This window comes from Coffea arabica, chromosome 8e, assembly GCF_036785885.1.
Source record: "Coffea arabica cultivar ET-39 chromosome 8e, Coffea Arabica ET-39 HiFi, whole genome shotgun sequence".
In the NCBI taxonomy this organism is placed as follows: Eukaryota; Viridiplantae; Streptophyta; class Magnoliopsida; order Gentianales; family Rubiaceae; genus Coffea; species Coffea arabica.
The window spans coordinates 44403287-44431275 of NC_092324.1; the positions used below are offsets into that span (position 1 = coordinate 44403287).

The window sequence follows — 27989 nt, forward strand, 5'->3', positions numbered from 1 at the left end:
TGATTTAATTTTATCTTTTCCTTTTATTTATTGGTATTCGCATATTTTTTGATTTCAGTACTTATGGTTATTTAATTAATTGATTGTCTTGGATCCGGATAATTAGTTAATTTGGTAATCTATTGTCAATTAGGGCATTTAAATCCGCAATTGTTTAATTGCCTTGAAATAGTGACAACTGGCATGATTGGGTTTGTGTCAGGGGGATATGTGAGCTAATCTGAAATAACCCTGGTAGTTCGTTATTTGGTTAGAATAGGACTCCTCTAATACGTAAGACAATTGGGAAATTAAATCTTATGGGCGTACCTAAGATTATTTTTCAATTAGAGTAGTGATTAACGGGCGTACCTTAATCACCGGCACAGTAAGGAGGGGTTGACTGTCATTACTTATTTGGCAGTTATAACCTATTTATTGGTAAATAATTAGAATTGGCTTTGCATCGATGATCAATTAGGTGAACCATTACTGAAATTATTCCTTGGCTAGATCCTTAATTATCACTCATTTGATTTTAGTAAATTGTTATTTAGTTTTTAGTAGTTCCTTGGATTTTATTTGCATTTATTTGATTGTCACTCTTTGCACAAAAACACCCCCTTGTCACTGTGAATTTGAAAAGAAACAATTACACCCAGTCCCCGTGGATTCGACCCTGCTTATCAATATCTACAAAAATTAACTTTAGTTGAGTAGGTTTTTATTATTGCACAGGCTGACAACCTGTCAATATGTTTTAATTATATCTTGGCAATAAAAAATTTGAGCAACAACCATTGCTTGAATTTGATTGTTTGATTTGTTATTCTCATGCTTGAGAACAAGCATGGTTTAGGTGTGGGGGAAATTGATAGATCATAATTTATTCCTAAATTTATAATTATTCTTCCCTTGATTTTAGCCAAATACTGCGTTAATTGATGGATTTTACTTATATTTGGTTAATGGTACTAAATTGTAGGAAAAAGAGTAAAACGTGACAAAAAGGGGCAATCTTTCAATTAATTTCATGGTGGCACGTTCGGGACCGGTTTCCAAGTTCGATTCAAACTCCGAGCAACTTTAGAGGAAGATTTGGAAGACTTGAATTCTAATTATTAATTTTATAGTTGAATTAGGAAACTTGAAATACTTTCTTCTGTGGTTTATTTTTCTATTTAGGAAACTAGTTCTATTTGGTGATGGATTTCCATTAGGAAACTAAGGAGAAAAAGAAAGCCAGATTTCCGTGTGATTAGGAGAAGCCAACAACGTTTTTTGGGGATTCTTATTATCTTTATGGGGTCGGGCGCAAAGGGGGAGGACGGAAGAGCCATTTGGCCAACTTTTATTCTCTCCAGTTTTTTCTTTTATGAAAGACAAATGCGGCTGGCTTTGGAAAAAAGGTGTGAATTGCTTCAATTGGCTATGCGCAACTAAGTTCCTTTTCTAGTAGAAGGTTAATTTGAAGACGCGGTTCCAAACATTTGTGAGATCGAATTATTTTACTTATTTCTTTTATTCATTTGTATTTGTACGTTTTCTGGTTTAATTGCTTATGATTGTTTTGTTATTTGAATGTCATGGGCCCGATATTCAAATTAACCTAATGATTTAATGGCAAATTAATTGATTGAATCCGTAATTGTTTAATTGATTAATATCAGTGGCGACTAGCATGATTGGTTTCATGTTAGGAAAACGTATGATCTAACTTAAACAAATCCTCGTAGCGTGTTTGTTAGTTAGGGTTGGGTTTTTCTAATTCTTAATGCAATCGAGAAATTAAATCCTACGGTCGTACGTAGGGTTGTTTCTTGGTTAGAGAAATAGTTAATGGTCATACCTTGACTATCGAAAAAGTAAGTAAAGGTTGGTTGTTTATCACGTGTATGACAACTATAACCAATCTATTAATGAGTAATTGAATTATCTTTGCATCGATGATCAGTTGAATGGACCGTGTCTGAAAAGTTGCACCTTTGGCTAGAGTCGTATTGGTTGTTGATTAATTCCTGTTTATTTCTATTAGTTTTTTCATTAGTTGGTTAATTAGTTATTTGATATTTTCCAAAAATCCCCCATGCTCTAAACTCTAGAAGAAACAAATTATCCCCAATCCCTGTGGATTCGACCCTACTCACCGCTATATACAAAATTTGTATTTTTCTCGAGTAGATATTTATTATTGCACAGGCTCGACACTTGTCATTAATGCAATCTAGAAATTAAATCCTACGGTCGTACCTAGGGTTGTTTTCGGGTTAGAGAAATAGTTAACGGTCGTACCTTAACTATTAAGAAATTAAGGAAAGGTTGGTTGTTTATCGCGTACATGATAGTTATAACCAATCTATTAATAAATGTTGGAATTATATTTGAATCGATGATCAGTTGTATGACCCATTTTTGAAGTGTATCCTTGGCTAGAATTCTCTCAATTATTTCTTTTAATTAATTATTTTCTGTATTTGATTTATTTGGTTCATTAGCATTTAATCCCAAAAACACCCCATACTTCGGACTCTAGAAGAAACGAATTATCTCCAGTCCCTATGGATTTGACCCTACTTGCCACTGTCTACTAGTTAGTAAATTCTGTCAACTAATTAATTCCGGTGTATCGGATTAAGCAAACTCTTCGGGAACAGGGTTAATCAAGTAACTCATTGCATATCTAGAGTCCCTGCTCCAGTATCTAGAATTGATTATTGACTGCTTTTAGTGGTAGTTAGGTATTATTATTACTATTGCACAGGCTAGACACCTGTTAATAATCTAGTAAAACCTGTAAGAAAAGTTGGCATATCTCAACACTCCTCCTTGCCACTTTTGCTGCAGTTTTTGAATTGTCTTCTCAAAACTTTGGATCTTATTTTGAACAAGACTTTTAAAAGAAGCTCCGTAATTGATGATTAGCCTTGCAATAAACTTCTTCTTTTGGCTTTTTATGCAAGCTAAAGATTAGTCTTGCAACAAAATTTCTCTTAACGACCTCTTTCGTTCTAGACCCAAATATTGCAAGATTAGTCTGGTATTACATGTGCTTGACAAAATTTCTGCTAACGACCTCCTTCGTTCTAGACCCAAATATTGCAAGTTTTGAAATCTACCAAAGTCACTTGGTGTGACTCCTCAAGGAGAATGCCATGACGTGATCTTATATAGTTGGAAAAGTTGTAATTCAGGAATTATATCTTATGGTCAATGATCAAACAACTCTTCAAAGTCTCGTTTCATCCGAATAGGTGTTTACATAAGAAGCATAAGCGATCAGAAACATTGTCTAAAGTTAAGGCACCATTTGGTGGCAAAATGGCCACTTGAATCATAAAAAGGACCCACAACAATTTTGAAGAATTTTAACCATGAACAAGGATCCGATCCAGATCCAAAGCACGATAAAATCAAAAGAATCTTCTCAATTCTCAAAAGTGAGTTCGGTCCTAGGATTTGGCTGGAAACAAATCACATCCAGCGTCAAATTTAGTAAGGAAAATTTTCCTTACTTCTTAGAACAAGATCTGGCCCGAGATCAGGTTAGAGGCAAATGCCAGATCTTTGAATAGATGTTATTTTCTTACTTTCTCATTCATAGGCATCCGATCATCTGGCAATGCTGCAGGGTAATTTTCGTACAATTGATTCCCGCCTTCTATCCCTTGGTGTCGTTCTCACCACAAGTAAGATTTTATATGGCAGCAAAATCAACATTCAAAGAAGGGCATGCTTAATAGAAGCAAGAGTATGCCTAGTAATAAAATACAATTTATTGTATAACGTACACATTATGGAAACATAAGATCCAAACATGATAATGATGTTCAAACAGAATTCCGTGAATTGGCTGCCTTTCAAATAAAAAGCCAAAGGTGTCTTCGTCATCAACTCATCAGACTAGCAACTTCAGCTCGGAGATTCAGGCCAACAAACAAACAGCTGCAAATCAAGGTTTTATGCATTAGTACCTGCAAGAAGACATCCATTTCCACGCTACTGATCACAACACGTAACTTTCCTTTTGTTTCCTTTTTTCTTTTGGCTAAAAGAGCTTCTGAATAAAGGAATGAGTTAGCTTATAAGACTATATCAAGAATGAAATCGCTTATCTAAAATATAGAGGAAATAGACATCCAACTTTGTGAACGGTATTAAATTCTTGTATGCACCTGTGGCAATTAAGCTTCAAGATTTTTTCGATATGCACTGACAGCAAGAAAAACATCCTTAATATGATGTAATTTTCTGACAACTTCATTCATGTGCATCCGATCATTTGGTGATTTTTCTGAGCATTTGAGCCCGATTTTCACCAGGGAAATAACACACTCCATCTCTCTTTCACCATCAATTTTATCCCCTCCAGGATTCATTCTTTTGTTTTCATCTCCTGCTTTAGAAAGCAGCAAGGGGTCCACGATCTCGTAAACTTGTCCAGGCAAGGCCCTATTAACATAATTATGCAGATCTAGCTCATCCATGAACATATCATCTATTGGCCTCTTCCTTGTAATCATCTCTAGCAAAAGAATTCCATAGCTGTAGACATCCCCCAGAGTTGATGCCGCAACACCCAATCCGTACTCTGTATTTTTGTTTTTAGATATATTATTGTTACATTGTACAAGAAAAACTAAAAAAAATAGGGAAAATTATCTAAGGGACTGAAACCGAATCAATTGTTAGATTGGGGTAAATTTAAACATAGCTACTAAGTACTAGTTCGCAAATGAGACTTAATTGAAATTGTTAAAAGTGAATCGCTACAAGCAATAAGTTACTCCTTAAAACTAACAGTCAATATACAGGGTATGTCATCCAAGAACCTGACATAAAGTCAATTATAATTTTTGTAAACTAAGGGCACGAATTTATTTGCTATTTCTCATCCTTTTTGTTTTTCATTTTTGCTTGATTTTTTATTTTCTTCTCCATAGTGGACATGCCACTATTTTCTTGCAGCTTGTTTCAATAATATGTATATTTTTCTTGTTCAAACAAATTATATATATATTGATAGCATATACACAAGTGGGGTTAATACATGTCACATATGCAAAATATAATGTTCAATTTCAAATTGTAATTAGTTTTTATACATCCAACCTCGCTTACATTTTTTTTTTCCCGAAACGATATATGGTTGTATTCCTTTTCAAAAGATGTACAAGTACGAGTAAAGGCTCGATGAAACTTTACAAGCGGTCATTTAACCACTAACGAAACAAAATTTCCTCATCAAAAGTAATGCCTAAAGCATAAGAACTAAGCTTGGAGCTTAGATGATAGTTATCATTTTGAACTAGACAAAAGGAGCCAACCTCGCTTACATATACATTACCAATGTATAAAAACTTTATCCTTCTTGTTTTACCCTATTGTTAGTTAATATTAGCATTTTAGAGTATTGAATAAAAATTGTTGCATTAATGTGGTTTGTTACTTCAAAATGTACTTTAACATAAAAGCTCTATGTATATTTTCTGTGTTATCCCATAGAAAAATGAGATAAATAGATCATAGAACTTAGGAGAAAGACTTTTAAATTTTTCTCTTTTTAAATCTCTGAAGAAGAATCATAAGGAACGAAATAGCAATATCAAAAAAAAAAAAAAAAAGAAGATGCAACTGTACAGCCAATTCCATATGAATACTTTGTAAGTTCGATTATTCATGCAAATTATGCAATCATCAAATGATACAATAAATCAAGGGTTGACAATTAGAAATAACAAACGATATATATATATATATATATATTTAAAAAAATCAAAGAATGAGTTAAAAGAGATCTTCAAAAGTTAGTCCAAAATATGCTAAACGAGATGAGTGGAGAGAAGTGCGACGTGACAAAATTGAGAAGGAAAATAATAAAATAAAGAGAATCATCTATCTCCCAAATCGCTTCACTATGTTTTTTTTTGTGTCTAAACCTTAATAGTTTGTGTACAATTGAAGTGACATCTTGACCATAAAAATTTGTTGGTACCTGGGGGTGCGTAACCGATTGTTCCTTTTATAGCAATAGTACTGCTGCCTTCTTGGTCGGAAGATCTGTTGTTGGGTTTTGGGAGATGCCTTGCCAATCCAAAATCACCCACATGGGCAACAAGATCATTGTCAAGAAGAATGTTACTTGGTTTTAGATCACAATGAACAATCTCTGCGTCACAGTGGTCGTGAAGATATTGCATTGCTGAAGCCACATCAATTGCAATATTTAGCTTCTGAAGAAGATTAAGACTTCTGGAGCTTGTTGCTTGATCAGTTGTCTCTGGATGCAGCCATAGGTCCAGATTTCCATTTTCCATAAACTCGTAGACTAGAGCTTTGAATTCATCACCCCTGGAATCAATACTGGAGCAATAACTCGTGATAGAGATCAGGTTTCTATGGCGAATGTTTCTCAATGTTTTGCACTCAGCCTCAAAACTTTTGGAAGCCCCATTCTTCTGAAGATCAAGAACTTTGACAGCTACGAGCTTATTGCCAAGTTTTTCTAATCTGCCTTTGTAGACGGCTCCAAAATTTCCTGAACCAATTAAGTTTTCTGGAGAAAATCCTGAAGTTGCACAAAGAAGTTCATGGTAAGAAAGCCGTAAGAGCTCATCGATTCTTGTGGGCATGCTAGAGAATCCGGCCACCATTCTTCTTTCTCTTTTTTGATGTACCAAGAAAGATAACAACAATGCACCGAGAACCAGAAGCATTGCTGGTAAAACAATGGACAGCAATATGATAACCTTAAGCTTTCCTCTGGTTTTCCCCTTGATCACTGGGCAAGGTGGGAACTCCAATTCTGGAATGCCTCCACAGAGTTTGTTGTTGCCAGTCAATGATATTTGACTTGCATTACTGAAAATTCCAGTGTTTGGTATCTCGCCCTCAATGTCGTTGTAGGAAAGATTTAAGTAGCTCAAAAACTGAAGCTTCTGAAGTTCTTTTGGTATTCGTCCAGTCAAGTTATTACTTGAAAGGTCTAATTGCCGGATGCTCTTCAAAGAAGCCAAATTTGGTGGAATTGTTCCTTGGAAAAAATTGGATTGCATATAAAGATTCTCCAGATTTGTACAATCAGCAAGTGATATGGGTATACCTCCAGCAAGTTGGTTTTGGGAAACATCTAAATCCACCAAATGTATAAGCTTTCCTACTTCAGGAGGCAGAGAACCACTAAACGAATTTTCGCCTAACATCAAATGCATCAGTGATGAATGCGTCTCCAGAAAATGTGGTGAAATAATTCCAGTGAAGTTGTTTTGATATATACCTAGAACTTGCAAATTTTGACAGTTCATAAGAACATTATCAAATATATTTCCCCCTTCAAACTGGTTAAATGAAAACTCCAGACGGTATAGAGCTGTGGCGTTACATAGGGTAGAGACTATCTGTCCTGACAACTCATTTTGAGCTAGACTCAGAAGTTGCAAATTTTGTAATTTGCCAAAATCTCTTGGAATGTGGCCAGAAAGAGAGTTTGTTTCAAAGGTAAGCAAATATAAATTGACAAGATTTCCAAACCCTTCTGGAATAGTTCCTGACAGTTGATTTCCTCCCAAGTACAATTCTGTGAGCTGATTTGAGAGATTGGCCATGACTTTAGGAAGCTTACCTCCAAAATTATTGCCACTCAAGGAAAGAGATGTTAGATTACTGCAGTTGGTCAATGATGCAACAAAATCCAAGTCTCCGGTAGAATTATTGCCGAAGAGATTAATAGAAAGATTTATTATTTGAAGGTTTGTCAGATCTCCTAAATTAGCTGGAACTTGGCCTTGAAACTTATTTCTGGAAAGATCAAGTGTCACAAGCCCAGAAGCATTGGTGATTGAAGTTGGAAGTTTTCCATGGAACTTGTTTTCCCCAACAGCTAATACTACCAGATTTGGTAGGGTGAAACCTATGTTGGTTGGGAGATTGCCATGAAAGGAATTGGCGGCTACTGAAAATAAAATAATGGCTGAACTATTAAAGATAGAGGCAGGGATTATACCAGACAGTTTATTTCCTCCAACTCTTAATATGGCAAGCTTTTTTAAGAGCCCCATCTCCTTGGGCAAATATCCGCCCAGATTGTTGAAGCTGAGCACGAGTGTGATCAGTGCTGATAAGTTCCCAATGGAGGAGGGAATCTCTCCTGTCAAATTGTTTGAATAAATATTAAAAAGTTCAAGCTTCTTCAAATTGCTCAGCTGATCAATCGGAATTTTCCCTTCTAGCCTGTTGCTCATTAGGCTAATAGCAGTCATCTCTGAGCAATAGCTCAGGTTTGCTGGGATTTTTCCACCGAGTGCGTTTCCTGACAGGTTCAAGACTCTTAGCCTGAAGAGGCGACCGAATTCTTGGGGAATCTCGCCACGGAATTGATTCTCCTCAAGATGGATGAACCTCATGAAGCTTAGATTTCCGACATGAGGTGATATAGTTCCAGACAAGTGCTTATCCCTTAGAGTCAAGGCCATGACCCTCTGATTATGTCGACTACTACATGTGACTCCTTCCCACTCGCAATGGTGCTGTGAATGGTTCCAGGAATTCAGCACAGCAAAGGGGTCATCATATATCTGACGCTTGAATTCAAGCAGAGCAAGGCGATCAGTCTCATTTTGAAGTTGTTTAGAAGCTGAAACATGGCTTACTGAAAAATTGATGGCAACTAAAAGTATGAAAGAAAGGTTTGCTAATGTGGATAAGCGAAATTCCCACATGGCATTTGGAATTTCAATGAGCTATGAAGGCAAAGATGAATTAATTTGCAACAAACTGATGATCGAATGATAAAAGTTTCGGTGGATTGGGAACCATGTTTGAGCTGTTACAGATTCTTCTTGTTGTGCATTACGATTACAAGCCCAAACAACTGGAAGAATTTAATTTTATTGGTACAATTGCGAGGAAAATTAGCTGAACTTCGTTGTCAAAACTTAATGCAGAAAATGGTCAGTGAGCTTCCACCAACTTTGCATTTAGGCGAATGCAGAAATGACCCGAGTCCTTGTACTGATACTTTTCAAAACGTGAAAGAGAACTTGTGAAGGAGATCAGAAACAATTAAGTCAAAGTCTTAAGGGCCACTTGTTGAGGTATTTACTTGCGAATCCCTGGTATTTTGCCGGTACAAGTTGGTTCAGTTGGCAAATCCCTACTATTCTGTCAACACAAGTTGACTCAATTGGTAAGAATGGATCACTTCTTTACAAAAGATCGTATATTTGAATCCCGCTGTCAATGTGAGGTCGGTGTTAGTAGATGATCTGTAAGAACCTCTATAAGTTATTTGTGGTTCCGGATGCATGCTCTGACCTGCAATGATGACTAGAGCCGAAGCCAAAGCCCAATCCATCCAAAAAAATTTTTACCCAAAAAAAAAGGGTTCCCTGGTATTCTGCTGTTTGATATGAAGTATCAGAGATGATCAATTATCTTCCCAGTTGGCACACGACTAAAATTAAATTTAACAGAAGATGGATAATAAACATCAATCCTGAGATTTTACAAAACGCAAATAGTATCACAAATTTAGTTACAACTTACGCTCATCTGCTAAATTGTACATGAATGTTTGTTGCGTGACATTGAACGACTTTTCATTATTTTACGAAGTCTTAGAATCTAGCCTTTGCGCTCCATTAGTTTGAGCTCGAATCTAGTAGATAAATAAATGTGAAATGTCATCATTATTAAAATTGATAAAAAAAAACTTAATCTTCTCTCTTTTGGAATTTTTGGTGAGAACTTCTTATCACTTAAAATTTTTAGCTGAATTTTTTTTTCACATTGAATTTTTTACATGAGAGTGAGAGTTTCTTGTATTTTTAAGCTTTGTCTTGAGATTTGTAATTGATATATACTAGATGTACCATATGCACATGCACAGATCTTGTAACTATACAAATGTGTATATTGTATTGTCAGAAATTTTAGAGTTTTACAGTATTATCCTCTGTTATTTTTTTAGTATTAAACAAAATCCCTTCTATTGTGTTGGATGTGTGAACATATGTTATGACCCATGGCCATGATCATCATCATCAGGTCATGATTGATCAAGTTTTAGTTGGAGCATTTGGAGTACTTTGTTTGCACCAATGATTAGTGGTAATTACTAGACAGTTACTGTCAAGCTGGCAGTAGTAGTTAGGAGAAGGAATAATTCTATTGTATAAATAAGCAGCAATAAAAAGAGGAGCTGAAAATTGATTGTAAATCTCCTTTTCTGAATAATATTCTGCCTCGCTTTTTCTTTCCCAAAATCCAACTCATTTCTGCTCTTTCTCTTGCTTCTCCTTTGTCTCAATTCTCCATCTGATTCTTCCTTTAATAGTTGCAGCCATTACAATATATTTGTTGTCATTAATACATTTTTGGAGAGTGAAATTAACTCCTTTTTTTTTATCGAAAAAACAAAATGGACAAAAATTCAATTCGACTCAGGGACTGGATTCATGTGTTATGACCTATTGACTTGTATAATGACAGTCGTTGAAAGTTAGAACCGAAATTTCTCCAGACAAATGACAGTAAAGCTATGGACCACTTGGACTTGAGAAAAGCCCAATTAGTAGACTCAATTAGGGCAAACTACCCACTGATCCTTTTTAAATGTCCAATTCTGGTCAGACAATTTTTTTTTTTCAATTCCAATTAATTATTCAGCTACCTTAAGTGCCTCATTTTTCTCATTCATCTAATTTCTGCCTTTATCTCACTCATTAAGAGGTCCAGATTTAATTCGGTATCTACCCCAGAGACATTTTCAATTATCTATTGTCTTCATCCGTACAGATCTTTACGTATAAAAAATGAGACACATTGATGTGGTATGGGTACTTGGGTAGAGCAAACCAACAAAAATGCATTCAAGTAGATAATGAATTACTTGTGGGGCATTAAGTATTGGATCAATAGCTAAACTTGGACAAAATGGGAAAGATGAGATCTTATACTATTATTGGATAACCTATTTGAGACCCAAAAAAAAAGGGGTTGGTGTGATAAATTCAATATTTGCATATATTTATCTTATGATTTAGTTAACGTATGGATTTGTCAAACTATGAGTATATTTTTTATGATTTGCAGGAAAATCATGTTGGATGTTTTGATAAGATATGAACGAAAATCAAGGATAGTCGGGTGGAAGATGTATCTTGGAAGCACTTAGACATTTAAATTTTGGAAATATTATTATCAAGTGATTACACATTGGTCAACCAAAAGAGATCTCAAATATAATCCAATTTTTGAAAAAGAAGTTTGGTAGGAATTGAGAGATTTTTTAAATATATTATCTCTTATTTTAACCTTGATAAGGGTAGTTCTTTTATTATAAATGGGGAGAAATAGAAGACACTAGGAGCATCCTATTTTCTCTGCATTTTCAAGGGGAAAAAACTTCCATCTTCATCATTAGGTTGTGAGAAGTAATGTCGATCATTTGTAATTCCTTTATAATCAGGCACTTATTTCTCCTTTGTTCCATTGTTATGCAATTGATTACTGTTTCTCGCTTGTTGAAGTAGTTTTGATGATTGCAGACATGCTTTCTAGTTCCTTTCAATCCGTAATTATTGTTAGGAATTAGAACAAGAAGCAAAATGAATTAACTTGATTGTCTAGCCCTTTCATGTTAATTTGCTAGGGTGAAATAAGACAAGATTAAATCATTTAAACTTTTGAACGGTTTCTTGGAATAAATTTACATTCTTTGCTTTAATGCTATTATTGGGCGAATGAGAATTACTTTTCAATAGTAAATTTACTTAAGAATAAAGAATTAATTGGAAGCTTTTTCTAGTCAATTTTACTATTGATTGTCTTGATTTTTCTTATTTTAAGGCTAATTGAATTTTTTGTTTGGATCACAGGAATAATTTTTTGCACTTCAATGATCATCCCAAGTCTATGAAGTGGATGTTTAACCTTTGAACTGAATCATTTTTAATTGATTAGTTCAATTAATTTTTCTAGAATTTGTTTATTCAATTCGTATTTCAAATCCCCCTTTCTTCCCTAACTTCAGTTTCCTATAGGATATTTAGAATTAAATTTCCCTTGGATTCGACCTAACTTTCACTATCATACTATAAAAATTTCTTATTTGTGATTGTGGAATTAGTATTATTTTTTGGAGGCCTTGACAAGCGTCCATAGTGACTAGAAGATTTTCTAGGGCCCGTTTGGGGTTGCGGTCGCTTATTGAAAAGTACTTTGTAATAGAACTTTTAATAAAAGTGCTTATCAACTGCTTAAATACTTTTAAATATATTGTTTGGAGACATAATTCAATAAATACTTATTGTATTGAATAATGTATAATTTGAAAATTTTTAAAAGTGTTTATCTCTTTATTTAGTTCATAATATACGATAAGATGACTAAATTTGATGTTTTATTTTTTAAATCACAAAAGCTACTCTAAAAGTACAAAATTTTAGATTTTACTAAAAGTGCTTTTAATACCAAAAGTTCTGCTCTAGTTTTATGAGATAATATTTACCAAACACTTTAAAAGTATTTTTAGCACATAAAAGTACTTTTTTACCAAAAGCACTGCAATCCCAAACGGAGCCTAGTTGCCGTTGTTAGCATGTCTTGCTTTTTCTTTATAAACATACGAAGTGATTGTGTAGGTGATGATGCATTTGATATCATGCCCTCTAATATTAAATGAAGTCGTTTGCTTTTTTTATTCCTTGGTCAGTCAGCATTTGAATTTTTTCCTTTGTTTTCAGTTAAGAGTTGTGTTGAGCTTTAAGATTAACTTGTGTAGAGAATGATAGGAGAATGCATGAAATTTATCTCGAACAAGGTTCATATGCTGACTTGACTAAAAGATTAGACCAAGAATTGGTTGAGTCTGCCTATCACAATTTATTAAAATCCTTGAAAGGTTGACTTGGTTTTTTAGTTTCAAAATTGCCATATTTGTTTTCCAATTACACAAAGAATTGGTCAAACGGATGAAGCTCTAACACTAGCTTCGTTAAAGTGACAAGTATAGAAAATTGCTCCTCACTAATCTGAGATGAAATCAAGTTTCAGACAGTTCTGGAATTTCATCTACTTATGGAGATTGATTTTAGTATCAACAAGAATAGATTTGTAAATTAAGCGGTGACTGAAAGTTTCTACAGGCCAATAGTAAGCATGGACTAAATACTCTTATTGTATAATGTATATTGTGGAAGCATAAAGATGTTCAAGCAGAATTGAGCCAATTGACTACCTTTCAAAACATACAATTCTTGTAAAGAAAGACTCGGAATATGTTTGAATCATCCATTTATTTTTTCAAATAAAAAGCCACAGATGTCTTCTTTATCAGTTCATCGAATTAGCAACTTCATCTTGATGATTCAGACCAGCAAGCAGCTGCAAATCAAGATTTCCAGCATTAGTACGAGAAGACATCCTTTTCCATGCTAGTGTGCACAACACATAAGTATAACTTTTCTCTTGTTTCCGTTTATTTTTTTTGGGTCTAAAATAGATTCCGAATGACAGAAACAAGTTAGCTTACAAGACTTCGTCCAAAATAAAAGAACTTATCTAAAATAGAAAAAAAAATGAACTTCAACTTGTGGGCTGTATTAAATTCTCGAGTATACCTGTGGCTATCAAACTTGAAGATTTTCTCGATGTACCCTCAGACCAAGTATAACATCCTTAATGAGATGTAAGTTTCTGACAACTTCATTCATGTGCATCCGATCATTTGGCAATTTTGCAGAGCACTTCATTCCAATTTTCAATAGGGAAATAATGCAATGAATCTGTCTTCCATCATTAATAGTTTCCTCTCCATGAGTAATTCTTCTGTTTTCATCTCTTCCTTCCAAAAGAAGCAACGGGTCCACGATCTCATAGACTTGTTCATGCAAAGCCCTGTTAACATAGTTATGTATATCTAGCTCATCCATGAACATATCATCTGTTGGCCTCCTCTTGGTGATCATCTCAAACAAAAGAATGCCATACTCTGAATTTTTGTTTCTAGATATATTATTGTTATGTTGTAAAGGAGAAGCTATAGATATATATATATATATATATATATATATATATATATATATAATCTAAGGGAGTAAATTAAATATAGCTGCTATGTTTAAGTACTAGTTTGAAAATAAGACTTGATTGAAATTGTTAAAATGAATCACTATACATTTTTTCCTTTTCCATATGGACTTCCGAGATTTTCTTGCCTTTTGTTTCAATAATATGTATATTTTTCTTGTTTTATACTATTATTATTTAATATTAGTTTTAATTTGCATTGCAAAGTTATGTTTAATTTTCCTATAACTGTTTAACAGAATTTTATATTCAAGAGGAAGTATAAAAAGTTTAAAAACTCTGATGGAAATTATGATAAAAAAAGAATAATGATAAACCGTGAAAGTGCCAACTTTTAAGTGCCAAACAGTAGTCTGTGCACAATTAAGTAACATTTTGACTGTAAACATTCGTAATTACCTGGAGCTGCGTAACCGATTGACCCTTTTACGGCTATAGAACTGCTGGTTCCCTGCTCGGAAGATCTGTTGTTGGGTTTTGGGAGGAGCCTTGCCAATCCAAAATCACCCACATGGGCAACAAGATCATTGTCAAGAAGAATGTTACTTGGTTTTAGATCACAGTGAACAATCTCTGCTTCGCAGTGGTCGTGAAGATATTGCAATGCTGAAGCCACATCAATTGCAATATTTAGCTTCTGAAGAAGATTAAGACTTCTTGAGCTTGTTGCCTGAGCAGTTGTCTCTGAAGGATGCAGCCACAGGTCCAGATTTCCATTTTCCATGAACTCATAGATTAGAGCTTTGAATTCATCACCCTTGGAATCAATACTGGAGCAATAACTCATGATAGAGACGAGGTTTCTATGGCGAATGTTTCTCAATGTTTTGCTCTCGGCCTTAAAACTTTTGGAAGCCCCATTCTTTTGAAGATCAAGAACTTTGACTGCTACAAGCTTATTGCCATGTTTTTCTAGTGTGCCTTTGTAGACAGCTCCAAAGTGTCCTGAACCAATTAAGTTTTCTGGAGAAAATCCCGAAGTTGCACGATGAAGTTCATGGTAAGAAATTCGCAAGAGCTTATTCACTCTTGTAGGCATGCTAGAGAATCCGGCCACCAGTCTTCTTTCTCTTTTTCGATATACCAGGAGATATAACAACACTGTACCAAGAACCATAAGCGTTGCCGGTAAAACAATGGACAGCAATATGATAACCTTCAGCTTTCCTCTGTTTTTCCCCTTAATCACTGGGCAAGGTGGGAACTCCAATTCCGGAATGCCTCCACAGAGTTTGTCGTTGCCAATCAATGACATTTGACTTGCATTGCTGAAAATCCCTGTGTTTGGTACCTCTCCCTCGATGTCATTGTAGGAAAGGTTCAAGTACCTCAAATATTGAAGCTTCTCAAGTTCCTTTGGTATTGATCCAGTCAAGTTATTATTTGAAAGGTCTATTTGCCGGATGCTCTTCAAAGAAGCCAAATTTGGTGGAATTGTTCCTTGGAAAAAATTGGCCTGCATGGAAAGATTCGCCAGATTTGAACAATCAGCAAGTGACATGGGTATATCTCCAGCAAATTGGTTGTGGGAAACATTGAAATCCACCAACTGTATAAGCTTTCCAACTTCAGGAGGCAGAGAACCACTAAATGAATTTTCACCAATTTTGATGTACATCAGTGATGAGTGCGTCTGCAAAAATTGTGGTGATATAATTCCAGTGAAGTTGTTATGAGATATATCCAGATATTGCAAATTTTGACATCTCATAAGAACATTGTCAAATATATTGCCCCCTTCAAACTGGTTAAATGATAAGTTCAGATAGTATAGACCTGTGGCATTGCATAGGGTGGAGACTATCTGTCCTGACAACTCATTTTGGTCCAGACGCAATCTTTGCAAATCTTGTAATTTGCCAAAATCTCTTGGAATGACCCCTGAAAGATGGTTTTCTTCAAGGGTAAGGAGATATAGGTTGACAAAATTTCCAAATCCTTCTGGAATAGTTCCTGACAGTTGATTTGTTCCCAGGTACAATTTAGTGAGTTGATTTGATAGATTGCCCATGACTTTTGGTATATTACCTCCAAAATTATTGTAACTCACGGAAATAACGCTCAGATTACTGCAGTTGGTCAGTGATGCAATAAAGTCCAAGTCTTCCGTAGAATGACTGCCGAAGAGATTGACAGCAAGATTTAGGAATTGAAGATTTGTCAGATCTCCTAAATTAGTTGGGATTTGGCCTTTAAACTTATTTCTAGAAAGATCAAGTTTCTCAAGCCCAGAAGCATTGGTGATTGAAGTTGGAAAGTTTCCATAGAACTTGTTTGACGCAACACCTAAAATTTTCAAATTTGGTAGGGTGAGACCTATGTTGGTTGGGAGATTGCCATGAAAGGAATTGCCAGCTACATAAATCTCAGCAACGGCTGAAATATTAAAGATACAGGCAGGGATTATACCAGATAGATTATTTTCTGCGGCTAGGAATACAGCTAACCTTCTTAAGAGCCCCATCTCCATAGGCAGATTTCCCTCCAGGTGGTTGTACTCGAGACCAATTCTGATCAATGAAGATAGGTTCCCAATGGAAGAGGGAATCTCTCCTGTCAAATTGTTCTGGCCAAGATAAAAATTTTCAAGCTTCTTCAAATTGCTCAGCTGATCGATCGGAATTTTCCCTTCTAGATTGTTCCCCATTAGGCTAATATTTATCAACTCTAAGCAGTAGCTCAAGTTTACTGGGATCTTTCCACTGATTGCGTTACGTGACAGGTTCAAGGCTCTTAGCCTGAAGAGGCGACCAAATTCTTGGGGAATCTCACCATGGAATTGATTCCCCGGAAGTTGGATGAACCTCATGAAGCTTAGATTTCCGACATGAGGAGATATGGTTCCAGACAAGTGCTTATCCCTTAGAGTCAAGGTCATGACCCTTTGATGTCGGGCACTGCATGTGACTCCTTCCCACTGGCAATGGTGTTGTGAGTGGTTCCAGGAATTCAGGACTCCAAACGGATCATCGTATATCTGATTCTTGAATTCAAGCAGAGCAAGAAGATCAGTCTCATTTTGAAATTGTTTAGAAGCTGAAACATGGCTTACTGAAAGGTTCATGGCAACTAAGAGAAGGAGAAATATGTTTGCTAATGTTGATGATGAGCGAAATCCCCACATGGTATTGGGAACTTCAATGAGCTGTTGGATGCGAAGATGGAATAATGTGCAACAAGCTGATGATTGGATACTAAGGGGGCGCTTGGTTCAAGCTTAGGAATTGGAATTGTAATTGGAATCATACAAAAAACTTTGTATGGGTTTTGGACAAAGGTATGATTACAAATGGGGGTGCTTGGTAAATATTGGTAAGGAATGGGTATCAAATTTAATAATCAATTTTTTACCTTTAATTTCTTTTTTCTTTTCATATCTTTCTTCTTCCTCGTTCAAATGCTTATCCCACATACTCATCCACCATATATATATTCATATATAAATATTAATTATCTGTTTAAAATATATTTATAAATATAAATATATTTATATTTATATAAATAAATATATATATTTATTTATATAAATATATTTATTTCAATTTTGTTTTATAATATGTATATTAATATATATTAATATGTATATTTCAATTATGTATATAATATATAAAAATTATAGTAATATTAATATGTATATTTCAATTATGTATATTATATATATTATATCAATTGAAATAAATAATATATATTTATATATAAATATTTTTGTTTAAAATATATTTATATATATTTCTAAATTTATTTATATTTATATTTATATAAATATATTTGTTTATATATATTTATATAAATATATTTATTTCAATTTGTATATTTCAATTAATATTTATATTTTATTATATATAAATTATATTAATATTAATATGTATATTTCAATTATGTATATTAGATATATTATATCAATTGAAATAAATATATTTATATAAATATATAAATATATATTTCAATTTTTTTATAATATTTATATTTATATATATTTATATATGTATATTAAATATATATTAATATACATATTATAAAATAAAATTGAAATAAAAAATATTATATATATAAATAAATAAATATTAATATATAGAAACAGAGCCAGTATATATTTAAAAAAAATCACAAAAATAAAAATTTTTTTTTAAGATTTGGGAATCAAATGTGGGATTCATCAAAACCCTCCGATCTACTTGGATATTGAGAGTGACTGATTTTTCATGAATCATTCCAAGATTTCAAAATCTATACCCATTAGCCAAGCAACAATTTTGGGGTTCAATCCAATTCTTGATTCCTATACCCTCCAACCAAGCACCCCCTAAAAGTTTCTGGGTATTGGGAACGTGGTTGAGCTCTTACAGATTCTTGCGGTCTGCTTATATAGCCCACACAATCTAGTCTATCTACTGTGATCTTCTGCATTATGGAAAGGCACAATAAGAAGTGAAATTCCTAATGTTTTTGCATTATGGATCATTCATTTGACTAATTAATTTTCACCTCCGCTTCATTAACCAAAAAATTATAATCAAATTAAAAGTTGTCTTCAGCCAATCTACCATTGCTACTTTATTGAGCCAAAATAAGTGCATCTCTGTAAAATTTTATCGAAGTGGATAGTTGCGATTTATCCCAAAAAAAAAGGGCATTTCGCGAATTGTGCGCTTTCCAATGGGATCAATCTGAAATGCCGGTTTAAAGGTCTTCTTACCAAGCCAAAAAAGATGTACCGTGCAATGTCTTAAATCTTAATGACTATGTTTAGACCTGCTTGTACAAGAAGTGAACTCCGCAATCATCTTCCAGAGATGATATGATTGACAGAAACCCTTCCTTTGTGTGCAATACTTGATCTTCCCAATTAACACAAGGCACAAGAATGGTGATATGCTAGAATCTGTAGGTTGGCTTATGCGAGTTCTGTTCAAACCATGGTACTGGAAGAAGCGAAATTGGTTATTGGTTCTTCACATATCGCCAATTAAAAAAAATGGGTTTTATGTAGGGCTGGCAATTTCCGACACGATTTGAAAACACGATACAAACCTAATATGAAATTAATGAGTTTGGGTTGAAACTTCGCAGGTTCGGATCAAAATTGAGTCGAACCCGATTAATCCGAAAAAAAATTATTTCGAGTTCGGATCAATCCATGGGTGACCCGATAACTCGTTTACGAATTAAAAATAATTTAATAAATATAAAAAATATTTTATCTAACTAAACTAAATTATTTGAAGTGTCATTTTCTGTCAAAAATTTTTTACGTTTTTTATAAATATATTTGTCAATCATCTTTTTATCATATATATATATATATATATATATATATATATATATATATATATATATATATATATTAAATTACTATAATATTTGTTTTACAAAAAAAAATTCTAAATATAGGAATCCAAACACGGTGGTGGTGTTGTGTGATTTCTTTTCATTGCTTGAAAACAAACACGTGATGATAGAGATGGTTCAGGAAACTTGTGAAGTCCGTTCTTATCTGCCTTCAATGCGTCAGAAGGTGATTCACATTGGAAATGGGGCAGGAACGGTTGTAAGAGACAACCGTTCCTGCGAGTTTGTATTCCAAAGTCTTCTGCTCTACACCCCATTAATCTCCAACACTTGTTGCTGTTCACTTACCTTGCTCTGCGTGCAAGAAGTCTCCTCTGGTAGTCTGTAAGATGCCTGGGATGAGGGCCCTTGATTAAATCCTAGATCAAATTAGTCCAAATTTCATGTGCTGTGCAATGTCTTAAATCTTAAAGACTATAGGCCATTGTTTAGACCTGGTTTAGCCCTGCTTGTACCAGGTCAAAAAGGATGTACTGTGCAATGTCTTAAATCTTAAAAGACTGTGCAAGTGAACTCCGTGGTCGTCCTGCTGTTTATTGTGATCATCTACCATAGATGATGATTAACAGGAAGCCTTCTTTTGTGTGCAATACTTGATCTTGCCAATTAACACAAACCACAAGAATGTTGATTTGCTAGAATCTGTCAGTTGGCTTACGCGAGTTCTGTTCTCCCGGAGACTAGGAACCTTGGCTTAGTGTTAGGTCAGGTCCCAAAAAATTGACCATCAAGAATAATAAGATTTTTGACAACTCAATAATAATAATAACAAAATAAATAAATCAAACAGAAAGAAACAAAATTTTACGTGGTTCGATCAAATTGATCTACGTCCACGGGTAAAGGAATAGCAAATTTACTAAAACATAAAGAAAGTACAAAGGAGAGAATACAAAATTTTAGAAAATAATTTCCAAACTCGAAAGGCATCTAAAACTGAAAACACAAAAGAATTTAACTACCAATAAATGTTTAACGGTCCAAAGGCCTATCAGTTGCTCTTTTGATTTGATGTCTAAACAAAATCTCTCTTAAATTGGATCGTGGGCCCCTTAAAATTCTCTTGAGTTGGTACATACGGCACTTGGGATAGTACCCTTAGCACAGTTAAACTCATCTAGTGATAGGGTGTTAATTGTTAGTAATTTTATTGTTAATTCTCCTCTTTATCCTTGCCAAATATTGCTTTAATTGTCAATATATATTTATATTTGGTATTTGGATATAATTTCAGAAAGTGGAGCAGAAAAGTGCTAAAAGGGGACCTTCTTGAGAAGATTTCTCCACACGTGAGAAGCTTTCCACAATCAGCCCAAATTGTGCAAACCAACGGAATTGCTGATGAAGAGTTGCCTTCCTATTATTAAGTCCTGGCAAGTCCACTAACAATAAGAAATCAAAAGGAGACAATTCTGCGGGGACCACGTAACATTGATTTAGAAAATGTGTTCTTCTTTTGGGAGATGTACTCATTAGCCATAGGTGGACTTTGATGATGAAAGTAGCTTTTCTATTTGCTTCCTACGTAACTAGTTCTCTTATGAAACTAGTGCAGAGGAAAATTAGAGAACAAGCTTCATAAGACATTAGACTAGTTTTAGTTTTCTCTCCAGGAAGCTCCGTAGGAGGATAGAGATAGTTTTTGGTTTTCAGAGGAGGAGTTCTTCCTTCCTTGTTGTGTGGTGTGCAACTTTTCTTAAAAGAGTCTAGCGAGACTCAGGTTTCTTCCTAAATTCTTAGTTAGTTATTTATGTATTTGATTCCATTTAAATTGCGTGAGAATTTTATCATGAAGCGTGGCTAATCTTCTCCTCTAGTCAAGGATCAACGCGAAGACGCAGTCCCAAATATCTGTGAGATCTAATTAATTTTACGTGTTCCTTAATTTGTTAATATTTGCATGTTTTCTATTTTAATTTCCATGGGATTATTTTGTTAATTGGATATCAAGGGCCCGATGTGCAATTTGACTTATTAATCTCCTGTCAAATTAATCAATTAAATCCGTAATTGTTTAGTTGGTTAATATTAGTGACAACTAGTATTTTCACATACTAGGAGAACATGCAATCTGATTTAAATAACCCTCGTAGCGTATTATTAATTTGGGTTAGGCTTTTCTAGTTTTTAATGCAATTGGGAAATTAATTCCTACGGTCGTACCTAGGAGTATTTCCTGGTTAGGGGTAATCAACGGTCGTACCTTGGTTATCAATAAATTAAGGAAAAGCTGGTCGTTAGATTTTATCGGCGACTATAACTAACCTATTAATAAAATTAAGTGAACCTTCTTTGCATCAATGATCGGATGAATGGACTGTGTCTGCGTAGTTGTATCCTTGGCTAGAATTTATTTATCATTTATTTAATTGCTATTTACAATTGTATTAATTAATTATTTATTTTTGGTTAATTATTTTTTAGTTAAATTGTTTAATTATTTACTTTTAATTTCATTTTGATAAAAATCCCCCGTGTCTCGAATTTAAAAAGAATCAAATTTTTTCCAGTCCCTGTGGATTCGACCCTACTCACTACTATACACAGAAAATTCATTTTTCTCGAGTAGGTATTTATTATTGCACAGGCTCGACACCTGTCAATTTTTGGCGCCGTTGCCGGGGACTGGCGTTAATTATTTGTTTCTTTTTAAGTTCATTTTTGTTCTAATTTTCTGGTATTTTTCTAGTTTATGCCTCGTTCTTCTCGTACAGGCGAATTAATTTTTGACCCTGAAGTAGAGAAGACCGCGCGTAGAACGAGGAAAGAAACCAGGCGGCTCAGAGAAGAGCAATACGGTATTGCACCTCAGGGACTTGATCCAGAGGTTGAGCCGACAAATTTGTCTGGTGACGATTCAAGTGATTCAGACCAAGAGGAAGTCACTATGGCAAATGCGCGAACACTAAGGGAGTTGGCTGCTCCTGATTTAAATCAGCAGCCCTTGTGCATTACTTTTCCACATTTAAATGATGACACTCCCTTTGAACTTAAATCTGGTCTAATTCATCTCTTGCCATCTTTTCATGGTCTACCAGGTGAGGAGCCCTACAAGCACTTGCAAAAGTTTGACGTCGTTTGCAACAGTATAAAGCCTCCGGGAATTACTGAAGAGCAAATAAAGATGAGGGCCTTCCCCTTCTCTTTGAAGGATTCCGCAAAAGACTGGCTCTACTACCTACCGCCTGGTAGTATCACCACGTGGGATCAACTGAAGAAAAAATTCTTGGACAAGTACTTTCCGGCATCTCGAGCTGCAAGCCTAAGGAAGGAGATATGTGGCATCAAACAACACCCAGGCGAGTCACTCTATGAGTACTGGGAGAGGTTTAAGAAACTGTGCACCAAATGCCCTCAGCATCAGATAAGTGAGCAACTGCTCATTCAATATTTCTATGAGGGGTTGCTTTTCAGGGACAGAAGCATAATCGATGCTGCAAGTGGAGGGGCATTGGTGAACAAAACCCCTCGAGGAGCATGGGAGTTGATTGAAGGGATGGCTGAGAACTCACAGCAGTTTGGTTCAAGAGAGGACATCCCGACGCGTAGGGTGAATGAGGTGGAAACGTCCTCTATCCAACAGCAGATCTCCGAATTAACATCTTTCGTAAGACAATTAGCTGTGGGGAGTAATTCACAAGTCAAAGTGTGTGGGGTGTGCACTGCCGTGGGTCATCCTACGGAAATGTGTCCACTGGTTCAAGAAGAAACTGCAGAACAGGTGAACATGGCTGGCCACGCGCCCGCGCCAAGAAAGCTGTACGACCCGTACTCAAACACCTACAATCCTGGTTGGAGGGATCACCCCAACCTTAGCTATGGAGGAAATAGGCAGTCTAACTTTGTGCCAAATAGACAGCAAGGGCACCAACAGCAGTATCATCCTCGCCTACCACCACCACCACCCCCTTCAAACTCAAGTCCGTCCATGGAAGAGATGATGAAGCAATTACTTGCTAATCAACAAAAGACGGATTCAGACCTGCAAAGCATGAGAAATCAACTGGGACAGGTGCAATCATTGCAAAATCAAATGAATCAAATGGCTATAACAATCAACCGTTTGGAGTCTCAAGTTCAAGGAAAGTTGCCATCTCAACCTGAGGCGAATCCAAAGAATGTAAGCACAATGACCTTAAGGAGTGGGAAGGAAGTTCAAGGACCCGAACCCGTGATTCCTAAAGATAAGGACGAGGAACGGATTGAGAAAGAATTGGAAGAGGAGGGCACAGACAACAAAAATGCAAAGGTAACCTCGAACCCAATTCCTACAACTAAAACTAATCCACCTCCCTTTCCTAGCAGGTTAGAGAAACCAAAGAAGCAAGACAAGGAAAAAGAGGTCTTGGAGATTTTTCGCAAGGTGGAGATCAACATACCCCTGCTGGATGCGATTAAACAAGTACCCAGGTACGCAAAATTTTTGAGGGACTTGTGTGCCAACCGCAAGCGGTTGAAGGGGGATGAACGAGTTATAGTTGGGGAGAATGTTTCAGCAATTCTACAAAGGAAACTTCCACCAAAATGCGGAGATCCAGGTATGTTTACTATTCCTTGTAGGATAGGTAATACTTTGATTGGGAAGGCCATGTTAGACCTGGGAGCCTCAATTAATGTCATGCCAAAGTCCATTTATGCTTCCTTAAACTTAGGCCCTTTGAAAGAGACTGGGATAATAATTCAATTAGCTGACAGGACCAATGCATACCCTGACGGGTTGATTGAAGATGTTTTGGTAAAAATTAATGAATTGGTTTTTCCAGCTGATTTTTATGTGCTCGACATGGAGGATGAACACTCCCGTGATCCGTCACCTTTGTTGTTAGGTAGACCCTTTTTGATCACAGCCCGAACCAAAATTGATGTTAATAAGGGTACTTTGTCTATGGAATTTGATGGTGAGATTGTTCACTTTAACATCTTTGAGACCATGAAATATCCATCCGATTCAAATATTGGCTCTGTTTTCTCGGTAAATGTTATTGACCCTGCTATACAGGAGGTTTTTGAAATTGAAGGCAGGGATGAACTAGAGGTCGTCCTGACCAGGCACTTTGAATCCGAAACGACCTCTAGGGTAGAGTTGAGTGAAGAGCTTAAATGCGTGATTGGATCGTTGCAAACGTTACCAACCACGAAGACAAGGTATGATCTTGCACCGATTTTCATACCCGAACCTCACCAAAGGTTACTTCCATCTGTGGTGCAGGCACCTGTCTTGGAACTAAAACCACTGCCGAAACACCTAAAGTATGTATACTTAGGTAAAGGGGAGACACTTCCAGTGATCATCTCCGCGGGTTTATCAAAGGTTCAAGAAGAGAAACTACTTCGAGTTCTTAGGGAACATAAGCAGGCGATAGGATGGACCATCGCCGACATCAAGGGAATTAGCCCTGCGGTGTGTATGCACCGAATTCGACTCGAGGAGAATGCTAAACCCGTACGGCAAGCTCAACGGAGATTAAATCCTCTCATGATGGAGGTCGTAAAGAAAGAGATTTTAAAACTGCTGGACGTTGGAATTATATTTGCAATATCAGATAGCCCGTGGGTAAGTCCAGTACAGGTGGTCCCGAAGAAGGCAGGGGTGACAGTGGAATCAAACCAAGAGGGTGAGCTCGTACCAATTCGAAAGCCCACCGGATGGCGACAGTGTATCGATTACCGAAAGCTAAATGCCGTCACGAAAAAGGACCATTTTCCCCTCCCTTTCATTGACCAGATGGTGGAGCGATTAGCATGTCGAGTTTACTATTGTTTCTTGGATGGATTTTCAGGTTATTTTCAAATTGCCATCGCACCCGAGGACCAAGAGAAGACTACTTTCACCTGCCCATTTGGAACATTTGCATACCGAAGGATGCCATTTGGATTGTGTAATGCACCTGCTACCTTTCAAAGATGCATGGTAAGTATCTTTTCAGAATATGTTGAGAAGATTATTGAGGTTTTCATGGACGATTTTAGTGTATATGGTGAAAGTTTTGAAAACTGTCTAGATAACCTGAAATTGATCTTAGTAAGGTGTATAGAAACTAATCTCGTGCTTAATTGGGAAAAATGTCATTTTATGGTTGAACACGGGATAGTTTTGGGTCATGTTGTATCATCTACAGGTATTGAGGTTGATAAGGCAAAAATAGATGTTATATCTACTTTACCTTACCCAGCGAGTGTGCGGGAAGTTCGTTCTTTCTTGGGTCACGCAGGTTTCTATAGAAGATTCATCAAGGATTTCTCAAAAATTGGAGCACCCTTGTTCCAACTTTTGCAAAAAGATGTATCCTTCGAATTTGATGAAACATGTAAGGGGGCATTCAATAAGTTAAAGGAGTTATTGATCACCTCACCTATTATCCAACCCCCTGACTGGAACCTCCCATTCGAGATCATGTGCGACACCAGTGACTATGCAGTTGGTGCGGTATTGGGTCAAAGAGTAGGAAAAGCAGCTCATGCTATCTACTACGCATCTCGAGCCTTGAACGGAGCTCAATTGAACTATTCAACCACCGAAAAGGAGCTTTTAGCAGTTGTTTTTGCCTTAGAAAAATTTCGGTCTTATTTACTTGGTGCTAAAGTTATTATTTTTTCTGATCATGCAGCTTTGCGGTATTTGTTGACCAAAAAATAGGCAAAACCGCGATTGATACGGTGGATATTATTGCTACAGGAGTTCAACCTGGAGATCCGAGATAAGAAAGGGGCGGAGAATCTGGTAGCAGATCACTTGAGTCGAGTACAAGTCGTCGAAGATGACATCCCATTGAGAGAAGCATTCCCCGAGGAGCATTTATTTTCTATTAACTCATCTTTGCCTTGGTATGCAGATATTGTTAATTTTCTAGTCACTGACAAATTTCCTACAGGATGGCCTAAGGCAAAGAGAGACAAGTTGAGAAGCGATGCAAAGTTCTACATTTGGGATGATCCTTACCTCTGGAAGCGGGGTGCTGATCAAATCATCCGTAGATGTGTAAGTGAAGTTGAATTTCAATCTATTCTAGCCTATTGTCACTCTTTTGCATGTGGAGGTCACTTTGGACCGAAGAGAACGGCTCGTAAGGTGCTAGAGAGTGGATTCTATTGGCCAACTCTATTCAAGGATGCCTACTCAATTTGTAAGTCATGTGATAAGTGTCAAAGAGTGGGTAATATCTCTCGTAGGGATCAAATGACTCAAACCCCAATGATTTTTGTTGAAATTTTTGACGTTTGGGGCATTGATTTTATGGGTCCTTTTCCTTCATCCTTTGGTTTTTTGTATATATTGCTTGCTGTAGATTATGTTTCGAAGTGGGTAGAAGCAAAGGCCACCCGCACTAATGATTCCAAAGTAGTTGCAGAATTCGTTAAGTCTAATATTTTTGTTCGCTTTGGGATGCCGCGAGCAATTGTAAGTGATCGGGGTACTCATTTCTGCAACAAAACGATCGCTGCAATTTTTAGAAGGTACGGTGTCTTGCACAAAGTCTCCACTTCTTACCATCCTCAGACAAACGGTCAGGCGGAGACATCGAACCGAGAGATCAAGTCAATTTTGGAGAAGATGGTTCGACCCGATAGGAAGGATTGGAGTATAAGACTTGAAGATGCCTTGTGGGCATATAGAACGGCGTACAAGACGCCAATCGGCATGTCCCCTTACCGTTTGGTATTTGGGAAGCCATGCCACCTCCCTGTCGAGTTCGAGCATAGAGCATTTTGGGCGGTCAAGCAATGCAACATGGATATCGAAGAGGGCGGAATTCAAAGGAAACTGCAGTTACAAGAATTGGAGGAGATTCGCAATGAAGCCTACGAGAATGCTGTGATTTATAAGGAGAAAAACAAGATTTTTCATGACCAGCAGGTCTCTAGGAAGACGTTTGAATGTGGACAAAAAGTTCTACTGTATCACTCCAAATTGAAGTTATTTCCAAGTAAGCTACGTTCTCGTTGGATTGGTCCCTTTGTGGTAACTAATGTCTTTGATTATGGTGCAGTGGAGATCCAGAGTCTAAGGACAGAGAAGAAATTTGTGGTGAATGGACATCGTCTTAAGCCGTATTATGAAGGGGTTCCAGTTGAGCGGGTAGAGATGATGCATTTGGAGGACCCAATTTGCTTAGTTTAAGCAAATTACGGGTTATGTCTAGCCAAAGACACTAAAGAAAGGCGCTAGTTTGGGAGGCAACCCGAATATTAGTCTTGTTATTTTTAGTTGTCTTGTTATTTCTAGTTGTTCTTCTTTTGCATTGGGTCATTTACTCGTTGGGTAGTATCTGTATTAATATTTCCTTCACTGCAATCAGGAAGTGAAATCTTGGCGTGCCCGCGCGGTGTTTGAGTTTTCTGAGACCAGAGGACGAAAACCAATCTTGGCGTGCCCGCGCGGTGTTTGAGTTTTCTGAGACCAGAGGACGAAGACTAATCTTGGCGTGCCCACGCGGTGTTGGACGACCCAAACCATGTTTTTGCAATAAAAAAAAAAAAAAACCAACTTTTATTATTATTATTATTATTATTATTACTATTCCTATTCTTATGAGTATTATTATTATTATTCTTATTATTCCTATCTTTAACAGAAA

The 27989-nt window shown here is 36.1% G+C and overlaps 3 protein-coding genes, 1 long non-coding RNA gene and 1 other non-coding gene across 6 annotated transcripts; 1 reads left to right on the plus strand and 4 right to left on the minus strand.

Annotated features, from left to right (window-relative positions):
• Positions 1–3716: 3716 nt before the first annotated feature.
• On the minus strand, positions 3717–8794 carry LOC113703267 (uncharacterized). 2 transcript variants are annotated; one of them, XM_027224575.2, is made up of 3 exons: positions 5972–8794; positions 4152–4567; positions 3717–3921 (listed from the first exon to the last, which is right to left on the minus strand). In XM_027224575.2, exons 1-2 carry the CDS (start codon positions 8691–8693, stop codon positions 4161–4163), a joined length of 3129 nt encoding a protein of 1042 aa, XP_027080376.1. In that variant the 5' UTR covers positions 8694–8794; the 3' UTR covers positions 3717–3921; positions 4152–4160. The 2 variants fall into 2 exon arrangements, with proteins under 2 accessions (XP_027080376.1, XP_027080375.1); XM_027224574.2 differs by having other exon boundaries at positions 3717–4036.
• A 4341-nt stretch (positions 8795–13135) lies between these two features.
• On the minus strand, positions 13136–13959 carry LOC113704861 (uncharacterized). The gene is made up of 2 exons (XR_011819698.1): positions 13596–13959; positions 13136–13359 (listed from the first exon to the last, which is right to left on the minus strand). It is a non-coding gene; the product is annotated as an uncharacterized lncRNA (long non-coding RNA).
• Positions 13960–14398: 439 nt separating this feature from the next.
• On the minus strand, positions 14399–17188 carry LOC140004382 (receptor kinase-like protein Xa21). Its single transcript, XM_072061119.1, has one exon. It carries the CDS (start codon positions 17186–17188, stop codon positions 14399–14401), a length of 2790 nt encoding a protein of 929 aa, XP_071917220.1.
• Positions 17189–22300: 5112 nt separating this feature from the next.
• LOC140012805 (uncharacterized) lies at positions 22301–27532 on the plus strand. The gene is made up of 5 exons (XM_072061120.1): positions 22301–24148; positions 24413–25391; positions 25533–25996; positions 26090–26537; positions 26700–27532. The coding sequence occupies exons 1-5, from the start codon at positions 22301–22303 to the stop codon at positions 27530–27532; spliced, it is 4572 nt and encodes a 1523-aa protein (XP_071917221.1).
• LOC113705096 (small nucleolar RNA R71) lies at positions 22673–22779 on the minus strand. Its single transcript, XR_003451744.1, has one exon. It is a non-coding gene; the product is annotated as a small nucleolar RNA R71 (small nucleolar RNA).
• Positions 27533–27989: the final 457 nt, after the last annotated feature.

Bases quoted from the DNA above. Each gene is read 5' to 3' on its own strand.
- LOC113703267 (XM_027224575.2), bottom strand. From the start codon at position 8,693: ATGTGGGAATTTCGCTTATCCACATTAGCAAACCTTTCTTTCATACTT. The intron at 4,568-5,971 runs GTACCAACAAAT...ACAAAAATACAG, and splicing joins AATCGGTTACGCACCCCCAG to AGTACGGATTGGGTGTTGCG.
- LOC140004382 (XM_072061119.1), bottom strand. From the start codon at position 17,188: ATGTGGGGATTTCGCTCATCATCAACATTAGCAAACATATTTCTCCTT.
- LOC140012805 (XM_072061120.1), top strand. From the start codon at position 22,301: ATGGCAAATGCGCGAACACTAAGGGAGTTGGCTGCTCCTGATTTAAAT. The intron at 25,392-25,532 runs GTGAAAGTTTTG...TATCATCTACAG, and splicing joins GGACGATTTTAGTGTATATG to GTATTGAGGTTGATAAGGCA. The intron at 26,538-26,699 runs GTAAGTCATGTG...TGCTTGCTGTAG, and splicing joins CAAGGATGCCTACTCAATTT to ATTATGTTTCGAAGTGGGTA.